Below are 15,451 nucleotides of genomic sequence, written 5' to 3' on the forward strand. Positions count from 1 at the left end.
CATGTATTCTGCATGCGCTCGCCACGCTTCAGGCTCGGTGGCTCGCTGCGTTTGCCACACTATATAAAATCAACTCCATGCGTAGTTGGATAGTGGGGGTATGAAATCACCCATGGGTGACTATACAATTAAAAATCGGGTCTTTACAATGAAAAATCACATTGCATGAATTGTATGCCACTATATTGCATGCAATGCGATGCGATGCAATACAATGGCAAAATCGAGCGCCCAGATATTACACAAGTACCATAAATTAATTTAATTCCACATCCCATGGTGATTATTCCTCCTCAAACAGCGCTGTGCTTCTCTTGTTGTTTTTTCCTTTTCTGTTGGTGGGACTAACTACCCCACCCTTGCACAGCTGCTGGGATCTGAACCATCACCAGCGCCTGTCAGTCCCCAAGGGGTCTACCCGTTGCAATGCCCTCAATGAGATCACAAATATCTGCTTTCCAGCAAAGAATTATAGCCTATTGTATACAAGTACATCTCTTCATTGGTTACCTTAAACCATATGTGATCTGGGTTGTGGCCCAATTCCTAGTTTCCTGTGTGCGTCTCTCTGTCGAGGTCCGGGCCTGTAGCAGCCGGTCACGTGATTGCACCACAACGTGATTAGCCAACACAACGTCCCAACGTACGTTTCGCAGTGCTTGGTCACGGCGTGCGTTTTCTTTTCCGCTCTTCCTCTCTTCGCTTACCATGTTTGCAAATATACTGTATACAATGGAGATCTCTGCATTCTATTATGCTGTAGTTAGGATGGAAAAGTCATTTTCTGTGTTTTTTTTTTTTTTTGCAGTGCAACCTGTGAAAAATGTCAGAAGCTGATTGGTTGGTGCTTTATCTCTCTCCAAGGCTTAGTACAAAGAACACTAAAAAACAGATGTACTAAGCCCAGGAGAACGGATTTAGTTACACGCATAATGTTATTTTTGATAAACACTTTTCTTATTAGCTTCCAGTTGTGCAGTGAGAGCTGGAGGAAGGCCCCGCCCCCTTCCCAGCTCTCACTGGCTGCCTGCGTCCGGCTCACTGCCTCTCTGCTCCCCCTCAGTACGGTTTTGATGCACAGGATTATATTTTGTCGATTTTTACTTATTGCATTCTTGTCTAATATGTAGCACTTCAATAAATAATAATAAAAAAACTAAACAATAGTAAAATGCTATTTGTCCATAACATGTAAGCATAGTCATTACCTTTATTGGCAGCTCAGAAACCAGCTGACTGGATGGACCACAAAAAAAATATATATATATATATACACATCATATAGCTTTATTGATGTTACCCAAGCACAGTAATATTAACACAGTATTATTAATTCAAATCTAGTGGGTAGCTAGATGGTATTCTTAATAGAATATAGTCCATATTTTACAGGCAATTGCACAAATATACATAAATAAAATATAAATATCGAGTCGTCCCCATTAACCCTTTGAGCCAACATCTGTGAGAGATGCGCAAAATCTCTGCTAAAAATGCCGGCGTCGCTCACATTTGTTATATAAATTCGAATAAGAAATGTTGAGTAAAAAAAGATATTTCCTGTCTAAGGTAAACGTTACAGCTCATTATGATGAATAAAAATGTTTGCATGCCAATTTTTACACCAATTTTGACAAATTCCCATGGCACTCAAAGGGTATATGTCTAACCTAATCGGTTTCCTTTTATATATAGTATGACGTCTGTAAGAGATCTTGTTTTTAGGGTTCCTAGTTGGAAACATCCCACATAACCAATGGCCACTGTGCATTGGTGGATCAACTGCTTTTCGAGGTGGGCAGCCATTAGTGGACCACATGTGACGGTGTAACTATAGTACTTCAGCCACAACCCACACCCACTAAGATCTGAGCGCATGCAACAGTGAGGCCCAAATGGAAGAGAAGATAGGTGGCTGCAAGAAGACCGACTCACTGCAGGAACCAAAAATAGCAGCCATTGTTCATTATTTCTATGACTTTCTTTCCTACATTCAGTCACTATTGAGCATCATCAGAAATATTAGCTTCATGAATTTTTAAATGCTCTTTTAGTTGACTTTTATAGGGAAAGTGCTTAGCGCATTCAGGGCATGAAAGTTGCCTCCTAACTGTGTGAATCTTCCGATGTATGTTGAAGTTGGACTTGGTAGTAAATCCTTTATTGCAGTCAGCACAGGTATAAGGTTTCTCTCCTGTGTGGACCCTCTGGTGGATGATCAGATGGTTTTTCTGCTTGAAACTGCTGCCACATTCAGAGCATTCAAACGGCTTCTCTGTAGCGTGGATTTTTCTGTGGTTTATAAGACCAGAACCTGTGCTAAAAGGTTTGCCACAACCAGAGCACACAAATGGTTTCTCTCCAGTGTGAATCCTTAGATGCTTCACAAGTTCACCGTGCCGAATGAAACATTTCCCACAGTCGGAGCAGATGTACGGTTTTTCGTCTACGTGGCAGCGCTGGTGCCTGAGAAGAACTGCATTGTGGGTAAAGCTTTTGTCACAGTTGGGGCAAGAGAATGGTTTTTTCAAACGGTGGAACCTCTGGTGCTTTACAAATTTGCGGCGATCGATGAACCACCTCCCACAGTCAGAGCAAGTCAACGTTTTGTCACCCTTATGTTTTCGTTGGTGGCTGATTAGGTTGTCTTTTCTAGAAAAAGACTTCCCACAGTCTGGGCAAGGAAATGGCTTATTTCCTGTGTGAACTCTCACATGTTCTGCAAGGTTTGATTTATTAGAGAATTGTTTCCCGCAGTCAGGACAGGCAAAGGGCTTTTCCCCGGTGTGGATTCTCCGATGGATCACCAGTTGGGAGTTGCAGGAAAACTGTTTGTTGCATTCGGAGCAGTAAAGATGTTTATCAATTTTGTGCACTTTTCGGTGAGCCAACAGGTCACTCTTGAAAGAAAACTTGGCTCCACACTTTGAGCAAGTGGATTTTCTCGGTTTCGGAGGATCTTGCTTGGATTTGTCAATTTTGTGGGACAGGATTTGATGGACTGACAGGTCTGACTGGGACAAGAACTGCTCCCAGCAAATAGAACAAGTCGGCTTTTTCCCTTTGTGGGCTTCCCGGTGTTTCACAAGGTTCCCGTGGTTACTAAAACCCCTCTGGCAGACTGGGCATGTGTACATTGTCTTAGGGGTTTCAGAAGGTGGAGCTGTGAATTTAATATACTTGCTTCCATGAGCTAATTGTGGGGGCTTCATTATTTGTTGGCCAGTTCCACTCCCTTCAATATATTCCCCAGTAAATGTAAAAGCATAAATGTTATGTTCTATTAAATTTCCTCCATCGCATGAGACCGATTCCTCCTTAATAGGAGTAGATGGATATTGTGTATGATTGTCAGTGCCTGTGAAGTTTCCTCCTTCACGTGACATTGGTTCCTCCTTAATATGAGTAGATCTTTGATCTGTGGGTGTATACTTAAAGGTGTCGGTGAGATCTCCTCCATCACATGTGACCGGTTCCTCCTTAATATGAGAAGGCGTACACTGCGTATGATCCGTGGCTATATAAATGTCAGTGACTGTGGAGCTTCTTCTTTCACATGGAATGGGTTCCTCCCAGTTTCCTCCTTCACAGAAGGCTGAGTCTTCTTTAACTTGAGTCGATAAACAATGGTCGTTGCTTTTGAGACTCTTTCCATTGAGTGAGGTTGAATCTTGGGACATGTGTTTCACAACATCTGACTGGTCAGGATTATGTTTTGTGGAGTCGCTTATCTCTTGAGTGTTTTTACTTAACTGATATTTTTCATTAACAGGCGCCAATGTAATATCCGAGCTGTCCAGTTTTCCATTATTATTTGGAAAATCTGTAAAAAGAAAATATTTATATAAAATTTATTTAAACAGAAAGGAACAAAGTACATTAATACCATTACAATTTTACTGTTGTCTTATATCAGACTAGTTACCACCCTCCCAAAATGATGGAACAACATAACAGTAATGTCAGCCTTGGCGCCCGCAAGGAGCAACACCTGAAAATAATGTGTTTTGGACTTTAAGGGGGGTATTCAATCCTTGATATTTCCGACGGGGGAAATATCGGAGGGCGCCTATTCAATGCGGTCTTTCCCGACTGCATTGAAGAGGCATCTTGTCAGAACGGACACGACTTTAAAAGCAGCTGGGCCCGTCTTGGCGAGAACGGCCATGGATTGTTGAGATCATGGCCGTATCTCGACAATCCACGACCGTTTATTTGGACACACCCCATTTTTCACCAAATGGCAGGCAGGACATTGAATCCCACCTGCTGATAAACAGCTGAACGGGCCAACAATAGGCCAGGGTCCAGACCGTCGGGATGTACCGACAGTCAGAACTCGGAATGGATAACCCCCATAGTAGTGATACTGTATTATATAGATTCAAGGGGAAAGGAAGGCAAAGTACTCTCCTTTGTTTTTGCTTTCCTTTCCCCTTGAATCTATATGTTTTCTACTCTCAGGGGTGCACCTCCACACTAATGATTTTTTATCACTGCATTGAAAAATCCCCATGTTAATGTGTAATGGTTGAAAAGTTATGCCATGAAATAATTTAGCAGGATAAAATAAAAGGTATATATTTATATACTAATATGGTACACTAGACAAGGCAACATCCATTTTCACAGCACTGTAAAAAGTATGAAATCTGCTGTAAAATCTTTGCGATTATAAAATGTTAATCTATATCTATATAATAAGTTGAAGAGTGTGTGTGCGTGCGTGTCCGTTGCATTGTGGGCACACCGTGGCATTCAGGGCTGCCAGATTTGGAAACAAGGTACCTCTGGACCTGTTGGTGTGCACCTCGAAGCCATTTTGGGGAAATTTCACTTAGAAATTTAAAAAACACCAAGTTTTAATTTGCCTTCATTGATGATCTGGGAAAAGATTGACGATCGGGGAAACCGTTGTTGAATTAACAACTCCACACCTGATATCATTGCTGTCATTGAGTATGCATGACATATTCTAACATTATGGTGAAGGCTTTAAACAATTAGGAATAACTGAGGATATACATAGATCACACACACACACACGTACATATTGTACACACACACAGAGTGCACCACATATGCACACAACACACATATATATAGGTAGCGCACCTCACACACTTACACAGTGGACAGATACACACAACAACACACACACACACACACACATAACACACCACATACAGTACAACACAAAGCCATATACACTACAACACACACCCAAAAACAGTACAACAAACACGCAGAACACACACACTTAAACATTGTGTAGATACAGAAACACACAGAACACACACACTTAAGCATTGTCAGGATACGCACAGCACACTACATGCACATATATATGTAGCGCACCTCACAGTCAGCAGATACACATAACACAACACACACACACATAACACACCACTCACGGTACAACCCACACCCACATTCACTACAACACGCACCCAACAACAGTACAATACAAAGAACACACACAAACATTGCACAGATACACACAGCACACTACACACACACATTTACACGTAGCACACCTTACGCACTTTCACATTGGGCAGATACACACAACACACACAACATACCTCTTAACAGCACAACACACACCCACATTCACCACACACACCCAAAAAACAGTACAACACACAAAACACATACTTAAACACTGCACAGATACACAAAGGCACAACACACACATACTGTATATACATAGCACACCTCACACACTTACGCATTGGACAGATACATACAACACACACAACCACATACACTACAACACACAACACAAAAACAGTAACAGACACATAAAAAAAATTGCTGTTTATTTAACAGTCTGTACCGGCTAATAAAAACTGTACCTAATGTACCGGCTTTTCTTTTTTCCCATATCCGTCTCTGCGCTCCCCGGCCAGTTGCACTGAGAAATCTTTAAACATAGAAACATAGAATTTGACGGCAGATAAGAACCACTTGGCCCATCTAGTCTGCCCCTTTTTTTAAACATGTTACCAGGGCCAAAACTAGGGTTTCCGGCGCCCGGGGCAAGGCAGTCTTTTGGTGCCCCCCCCCAGCGATGTTTCGGGGGGCGTGGCCTAATTTGGGGGGGCGTGGCCTATAATCGCTGCTCTCCCGCGAGGCCATGCCCCCATTTTGCCGCTATGGGGGCATGACCCAGAGGCTCTGTGAGCCTCTAGCCATGCCCCCAGCCCCCTGGCTGCGGGAATAGACGCTGTGCGCATGCGCACAGCGTTTATTCCCCGCTGCTTAGTTAGCAGCTGACAGGGGGGACCGACCAAATGACGCCTTGTCCCTGGTGCCGGAGACCCCCCCCCTCCCCGCACAGTCCTCTCACCGTCCATCTCCTACTAGCGCGGCTGCAGGAAGCGCTGATGACTTCAAAAAGACTTGCCGGACGCTGATTGGCTGAATTCAGCCAATCAGCGTCCGGCAAGTCTTTTCGAAGTCATCAGAGCTTCCTGCAGCCGCGCTAGTAGGAGATGGACGGACTCCGACGGAGTCAAAGTAACATGCCCGCCGCTACACTACAGCGTCCACATACACCGGACCTCACAGCGCCCCTCACCTCCAGCGCCCGGTGCGCGTGACCCCCCAGCCCCCCCCCTAGTTACGGCCCTGATGTTACCTCAAACCATATTTGATCCTTATTTTTTTGTAAGGATATCAATATGCTTATCCCAAGCATGTTTAAATTGTACTACTGTATTTGCGTCTACCACCTCTGTTGGGAGGCTATTCCACTTATCTACTACTCTTTCTGTGAAAAAATTCTTCCTCGCATTTCCCCTGAATCTTCCTCCCTCTAGTGTCAGTGCGTGTCCTCGTGTTATGCTGTTCCTCTTCCTGTGAAGATTGTCTCCCACCTGTACCTTCCTCCCTCTAGTGTCAGAGCATGTCCTCGTGTTCTGTTGCTCCTCTTCCTGTGAAGAATGTCTCCCACCTGTACCTTGTTAAAGCCCTTGATATATTTGAAAGTTTCTATCATATCCCCCCTTTCCCTTCTCTGCTCTAAAGTATACATATTAAGATCTTTTAGTCTTTCCTGGTACGTTTTGTGATGTAGGCCATGCACCATTTTAGTTGCTCTTCTTTGTCCTGGCCAATGCACCCATTGATCAATACAAAGTGGGTACACTGCACTCACCCTGTTAGTCAGTTGGATATCAGGCACTGCTCTGCCTTAAGGGTTTCCCAGACTTTTTTGGTTCATAGATAATGTTTGGTCGATGGGCATGAGCGCTGCATGCATTTGTTTGAATGTTATGAGTGTAAGAAGTGGAAGAATAAGACTGAGATGAAGATTTGTCACGTTATAGTGTACAATTTACTCAATAAATCGTGAAATAAATATGTGTACATAGAAGTACAATCAAGAAATGAAAGTAGGATTAAAAAATAAATTCTGATTCAAACTGATAATTGATTGGATGGGGGTGGGTTGCGAAACAAATCTATAGGTGGAGGGGGTATGGATATTGTGGGCATAATTAGTGTTTTATACACCCACAGGGGGTCCCCAGTTGATGAGAAATTTTCACTTCAGTGTCACCATAGGGCTATATACACCACTGGCCAAGCCTCATCTTGCACTTGAACCATATATCATTCTGTGATTCTCTTCATCCGCTGTACATCCTGTTATAGCCATGTCTCCTAAAAAAGAGAAAGAACTGCTTGGAGTTCCCCCGGTCAGCTTTTTAAAATCCTCAGCTCAGTCGCCTAGCTCAAAGCACGCTTCAAAAAAAGACTCTGGTATATCTACATTGTCAGCACTCAGCGCACCATCTGACCCCATCCTGGCAGGCAACGGTCAGCAACCCCTTAAAGGGGACGATGCTCCACTCACAGTGGGGTTGATGAAGCAACTACTGGCCTCGTTTAAAATGGACATGTCAGCGGAATTCAAATCCGCGCTTCAAACTTGCCAACAGGATATAGAGGAGGTCGAACACCGCACTGACCACCTTGAAAACAAGATAGATGAAGTGGTCAAATCACACAATGAACTTATTGTTTTCCACGAGGGAGTTAAGGCTGAAGTAAGGGCCTTGCAGACTAAGATTTGCGATTTACAAAAATAAAATACATTGGCCCTTTTACTTGAAAAGAAGAGACCAGTCAATAACAGCTGAACTGGTGGTGGCTGTAAACTGGTTTGGGCATCTCTAGATATGGGGGTACACTTGAGAACAGCTCAAGGAACACTAGTGTGCCACGGCACAGTGGTTGAAAAACACTGTTCTAGAAGGTGCTAAATAAATAAGTGGAATCTGATTGGTTGCTATGCCATTTTCAACAGAACTCACAGCTTAGTAAATTGACCCCATAGTGTCTAGAGCATTTTTCCAATCTTTTCCCAAAAACCATTTGGAAAAAACCATCCAGGAGGTTACATAGAGCTTAGCTTGCATATAAGCAAATGGTTGGTGACGCACAGAGGCAAATTTATCTGTTGCTTCCATATAGGAAAGAGGACACTGATATTTTATCCAGGAGAGTATCAATTTTGGTCAAACCTTCCTTGTAAACATTCGTTAAGGTAAATTACGTCTGCCCATCCTGAAACTCTGGGCTCCTCAAAAACAGTCGTGTCCATGCCATGAGTATAAACTACAACCACTGAGTAGACCATAAAAGAGGGTTATTGCGTAAGTGTTCTGAGAGGTTGCTATTGTGCATGTGCAAAAATTTTAAGAAACTCCAACGTCCCAAAAATTGTTGTTCATTTGAGGCGTTAGCAGAAAGGTCTTCATCTTGCAGCCAAACTCATTGAAACTGTAAAATGGCCGCATGCTTAGAATTCAACATATGTGGAAAATGGATACCTCCGTTAACTTTTATTTGTTGGAGTTTTATCAATCCTATGCGTGGTCGCTAAGTACCATAAATACATTTTCTAAAATAAGAGATTAATATTTGCAGGTGTTTTTGAGAACGCAAAAGTGGTAGAAACTATGTATTTGAGGAAAGAAAGTTGCCTCCTACCTCTGACTCTTTCGATGTATATCAAAGTTAGACTTGGTAAATCTTTTCCCACAGTCAGAGCATGTCAACATTTTGTCCGCCACATGCGTTCGCTGGTGGCTAATTAGGCTGTATTTCCTAGAAAAACACTTCTCACAGTCTGGGCAAGGAAAGGGCTTAGTTTCCGCGTGAATTCGCATATGTATTGTAAGGTATGACTTTCTAGAGAAATGTTTCCCGCATTCGAAACACGCAAAGGGCTTTTCCCCGGTGTGGATTCTCCGATGGATTACCAGTAGTGAGTTGCAGGAAAATGGTTTGTTGCATTCAGAGCAGTAAAGGTTTTTGTTACTTTTGTGCACTTTTTGGTGAGCCAACAGGTCCCTCTTGAAAAAAAACTTGGCTCCACACTTTGAACAAGTTGACTTTTTCCGTTTGTAGGCTTCCCGGTGTTTCATAAGACTCCCGTGGTTTTTTAAATTCTTTTGGCAGACTGGGCATGTGTACATTGTCCTAGAATTTTCAGAAAATGGAGCTGCAAATTTAATATCCTTGCTTTATAGCGGTAATGGTGGAAGCTGCATTATTTCTTGGCCAGTTCCACTCCCTTCTATATATTCCCCAGGAAACATAAAAGCATCAATGTGATTTTCTATGAAATTTCCTCCATCACATGAGACCGGCTCCTCCTTAGTATGAGTAGATGTATACTGTGTACAACCTGTGGATGTAAACATGTCAGTGTCTGTGAGGTCTCCTCTATCACGAGGCAGATTCCTCCTTAATATTAGATAAATATTGTGTACGATTGTCAGTGCCTGTGAGGTTTCCTCCTTCACATGACATTGGTTCCTCCTTAATATGAGTAGATCTTTGATCTGTGGGTGTATACTTGTCGGTGTCTGTGAGATTTTCTCCATCACCTGATTCCTCTTTAATATGAGTAAGTATATGAAGGTCAGTGTCTGTTGAGCTTCCTCTTTCACATGGAATGGGTTCCTCCTTAATATGAGATGTATAATGAGTGGGTGTATAAATGTCAGTGTCTGTGAGGTTTCCTCCTTCACAGAAGGCTGATTCTTCTTTAACTTGAGTCGGTGGTTGTGCCTGTGAGATTCTTTTCTTTGAGTTTGGTTGAGTCTTCGGTAATATTTTTCACAACATTTGACAAGTACATTTTATGTTTTTGTGTTTTTGAGACAAAGTAATAGGAGAGCTGCCCAGTTTTCTATTAGAGTTATTTGGAAAACCTGTAAAAAAATAAATTATAAACCATTAATGAAGAGTACATTATAATTTTTTGGTTTTCTTTTATCAGACTAGTTACCAACCCGTCAAAATGATGGAACAACATAAGTGTAATGTCAGTGTCCTGGGGTGTGCGCACTCAAACAGTGCTTGATACTCCGTCGTGTGTCAATGGGTGCCCCCCGGGACACAAAACACAACAATGCCCCCTATAATGTTGAGGACCAGAGTTTGCCTTCTGTGATTTAGAATGATTTATAGAAGTTTTGATAACATTTCACAAGTGACTTAAGATAATTAATACGGACATCGGTAGAGGATATTAAAAATTTGATTGACCTCTCAAAAGATCTTATCGAATTCAATAATTATGTATTGTACTTACCTAATTGCAATTTTAATACTCAACTGTCGTGAAATGAATTACATAGACTGCACAATGCGATTTATGAAAAGACAAATATCAAATCAAGTGCTGAATCTATATATACACGTGTATGTTACCTAGGCTTACGTTAATTAAAAAAATGTTTTTCCTTTTTTGAATCTCTCTCATATATTTAGCTACATCTGTCAATCATGTGTGTGTGTATATAACGCTGGGCGGAGTTACACAGTCAATCCCACCCAGCATTATACACACAAATCTGGCTAAATACATAGGAGACAAGCTGCATATGCCCCTGTCCACAGGCCGCCCCCCACCCATATACACACACACACACACACACGTACGTTAGCCCTCCGTGAAAGGGGTAAACGTCCGGCAAATATCGGAACATCAGATGGATAGTAAAATATGAATGTTAATCACCTGGCAGTAGCAACCCCGCACAATGATTGTCGGAACTTTTATAAGAAGGCACAGTCATGCCTCCCACTAGGTCCGGTCTCCGGCAAAAACATGCCCGCAATGGGAGCCAGGACAGGGATAGGAATACAGGTATAGGAATGCGCGGCCACGTCTCTCATCCGCGGCTGAGAGTACGGCGTCTTCCACTGGGTCTGGTTTCTAGCATTTTTCTGAATCCACAATGGGCAACAATAAAGGTATCAGCAGTTGCCTGTGTGGAATCCCCATGGGAAACGGGCAAATGCCAGTTGAGGTGCAAATTTTCCACCTGTAGGCAAGGTTCCCCGTACCTCACTCTGTAGGAGCATTTTGATTTAAGTCTAAATTTAATAAACAGAATGTATTTAACATTATATAAAGTCTTTTGTTCTTAATTCAGACCTTCAGGTATATAATGCAATTTATTTTACATTTCCTGCCTAGTTGCCCCAGATCACTCACACCATTAAACTGTATGACTAAAATTAATCGCATGTAGAACTGTTCTTAAAACAGCAAATATAGAGGAGGTACCATCAGATAAATGCCTTTAGTGTACCAATGAAAGACGTTAGCGAAGTGTGGCGCTCTGGCACATCAAGTACCCAATAACCTGAATTATCCAACCGATAATGGTGATATATTGCTATTTGGATAAATTCACACCGTTAAGGGGTCTATTTACCAAGCCTTGGATGGAGATAAAGTACCAGCCAATCGGCTACGAATTGCCTTGTTTACAGGCTGTTCTTGAAAAATTACAGTTTGGAACTGGTTAGATGGTACTTTATCTAAAAAAAAAAAAAAAAAAAAAAAAAAAAAGACCCCTAAATCTTTTTGTGGATAAAGTTAAAGTAGAACTATAAAAAGACCAGTGGTACCTCAATTTTTGTCAATTTATCCTTTCAGTCCACCTTTCAAAAGATGTCCACGCTTCCTAGCATATGTCGTTTTGACAATACCATCTAGATACAGTTAAATCCTAGACCAGTGTTTTTCAACCACTGTGCCGTGGCACACTAGTGTGCCTTGAGCGGTTCTCAAGTGTGCCCCCAGATCTAGAGATGCCCAAACCAGTTTACAGCCACCACCATACCGAAAGAAAAGTAAGATATCCAAGGGAGGATATCTAAGAAGTCTCCCGGGTGGGGCACAGCCTTCTTAGTAATGGTAACTGTTAAGACTAAATTTTATTAGTTAAAACATGACCCTAAAGTTGGGTCAGGTGAGGACAAAAAAGACAAAGACAAACAGATAACACTTATGACGATTTCTATATAAGAGAAAGTAGTGAAATATAATAGATAATTAGGTTTTTCTCTATGTCTGTGGGTTGAGAGAGGAAAAATGCCTCTAACTTTAAATAGCAGTATATAATATACTTCTTGAGTGATCCTATCAGACAAGAGAACGCCTCTGCTAGCCTTTAACAATAGTGCTCCCTGTTTAGAACAGTAATTGACTGCTGAATTCCACCAAAGTATCAGTAGATAAAAAATGGAGTAGTATTATAGAAACCTGAGTTGTTGGTTGCTAAAGGAGTGGCTGCTGCCTGTGCATGTGACAGATGTCAGTGAATGCACAGTTGAGCGGACCCCAAGAGCGTCACAGGTATCAAAATATAGGTAAGATGGTTTCTGCTGTTTCCAGGGGTGACCTGCCTGGCTCTGTTATCAATAGACAGTGCAGAGTCGGGTCTCGGGTCCCCTGAAAATGAGAGAACCCTGAATGGATAAAGGCGGTAGATAAAAGAGTACTCCCTCACTTATTCCCTGGTGTATGCTGCTGTCCTCTGTGTACAGAAATAACTGTAGTGAACAGAGGTTGAGCGATACTGCCTGGGTGGTGAGGTGTGGAAGAAAGTGTAGTCTGCACACTGATTGGAAGTAACACGGTTGCCTAGATCTTCTCCTGTTTTGTCCAAAATGACATAACAGAAAAAATAAACACTAGGGATCCCACTTACGCTGCTGGGATATCGTGCAGGGAGCAGTGGAATCAAGAAAATAGTGAAAAAAGGAGAAGAGTGGTGGAAGATACTGATTTTATATAATATTTAGCAGTTCAAAAAGATTTTTTCATAATCATGGGTAAGCTGTTTAATTTATTCTTTTTTCAGTTGCATATAGTACTGCAATGTTTAGGATGGATAATAGGTAAAAAGTTTAGGCGAGTGTGTTATAGTACAGCCATGTGGCTGTGTTGATACACTCTTTAGGTTATAATTGAGTGCATACAACACTGTAACAGTTTAAATGACAGGCACTGATTTATTGCTACTGTGAGCTAATGCCTTCACAGAGCTAAATGTAAAATGTATACAAAGCTATAACACTTTAAAGTATGTAAATCATGTCAGTATGGGCTGATATACTCCCGACAATATATGGGAATATAGTCATATGACTGTATGGGTACACTTTCAAATATTAATAATGCTTTTGACAATAAGGTTCCTTATTAAATACATATAACATTGACAAATGCAGTTGTGAACTAAAGCGCTCATAGATCTAAGCATTCAATGACATATAACATTGACAAATGCAGTTGTGAACTAAAGCGCTCATAGATCTAAGCATTCAATGTACAGTACTATATTAGTTAATTGGCGTGTATGCCGCGCTACAGTGATACAGAGTTACTGATATAGACTGATAATAATGCTTTTGACAATAAGGTTCCTTATTAAATACATATAACATTGACAAATGCAGTTGTGAACTAAAGCGCTCATAGATCTAAGCATTCAATGTACAGTACTATATTAGTTGATTGGCGTGTATGCCGCGCTACAGTGATACAGAGTTACTGATATAGACTGATACACTCACAGATCTAAGTACATATACACATGCAGTACTGTGACAAATTAAGTGAGTTAGATAGCGAATATTTGTATGCTGCCGCTAAGGGCTGATAAACTCACGATACTGGACCGCAGGCAATCGTTTTGCACGTGGTAGGGGATCAATATGGTAAATCCTAGCCAGATGGAGACCGCTGTAGCAGTAGAAGAGGGCTGGTGTCTTAAATATAGACACCGGCAGTTGAGGCGTATAACGCCGTATTGTCCAGGCGCCGGAGTCCAGGCACTGTGACAGGATGCAAAACGCTTTATGTCCAGACACCGGCAATGGGAGCGTGTGTCACCGTTTGTGTCCAGGCGCCCGGGTCCCAACAACTCAGGTTTCTATAATACTACTCCATTTTTTATCTACTGATACTTTGGTGGAATTCAGCAGTCAATTACTGTTCTAAACAGGGAGCACTATTGTTAAAGGCTAGCAGAGGCGTTCTCTTGTCTGATAGGATCACTCAAGAAGTATATTATATACTGCTATTTAAAGTTAGAGGCATTTTTCCTCTCTCAACCCACAGACATAGAGAAAAACCTAATTATCTATTATATTTCACTACTTTCTCTTATATAGAAATCGTCATAAGTGTTATCTGTTTGTCTTTGTCTTTTTTGTCCTCACCTGACCCAACTTTAGGGTCATGTTTTAACTAATAAAATTTAGTCTTAACAGTTACCATTACTTAGAAGGCTGTGCCCCACCCGGGAGACTTCTTAGATATCCTCCCTTGGATATCTTACTTTTCTTTCGATACTTACCCTTCTCCCCGGGAGCACCTCCACAACTTTATAACGTTATATATTTGATTGTGTTGACTGGAGTATGCCTTCTTACCTGTTGTCATAGTAGCCCAGTGCACCTCGGCCCTCCCCTCCCCCCTTCCCCTTTGTTTAGCCACCACCATACGACAACATTTTTTGTAAAGCTGATATACAATTAGGCGCAGAAAGATACTTAGAAAACCCGTAGGATATAGTCCTCTTTTTGTTGAAGGTGTCCCTTTTCAGTTATATTGGAGTCCAGGCCGTTTATGTCCGTTGCCGTATATGTTCGTGATGATCCAAAAAAGATAAACAGAACAATAAAGGTTTTACAATGTGTACAATATGTGGTTCTAGAATTTCTTTCAAGCGGATGTGCAAGATATCGTGTGCGTACCAAACTCACGTTTGTCTACGCTGATGTGACGCTTATAAAGGTATCTTTTAGTGATGTTTGAAGCAGAGGATATTTTGCTTGAAGCAGAAGATATTTCCTCTTAAAGTGTACTCAAAATAAAGGAAAAAGAGAGTGCGACATGTGTAGATTTGACATGTACCAAATGTGAAGTTTATATGTGAGGAGCTGAATTAGCGTACCTCACTCACCAAATAGTGAAGAAAAATAAACATATAAAGGTTTCTTTTATTGAAAATATGGGCGTACCCCAACTCACAATGAAGATGTTGTTCAAACTCGTAAGGGTTTCTTTATCCTCTCGGCTTATCGTATGGGAATCACCCAGTTTATCTCAAAGGAAAGTTTGATA

General features: G+C 41.6%; 1 protein-coding gene across 1 annotated transcript in view; it reads right to left on the minus strand.

The window, feature by feature from the left end:
* Positions 1-238: 238 nt before the first annotated feature.
* Positions 239-15,451, minus strand: part of LOC146007444 (uncharacterized) — a 40,616-nt gene continuing 25,403 nt past the window's right edge. Inside the window, exon 3 of the mRNA XM_083145795.1 lies at positions 239-3,823. Coding sequence (XP_083001921.1) covers positions 2,001-3,823 — 1,823 coding nt within the window. The 3' untranslated portion in view covers positions 239-2,000. The remainder of the gene's footprint in view (positions 3,824-15,451) is intronic.

Source organism: Crinia signifera, chromosome 6 (assembly GCF_055691185.1).
Source record: "Crinia signifera chromosome 6, ASM5569118v1, whole genome shotgun sequence".
Taxonomy (NCBI): Eukaryota; Metazoa; Chordata; class Amphibia; order Anura; family Myobatrachidae; genus Crinia; species Crinia signifera.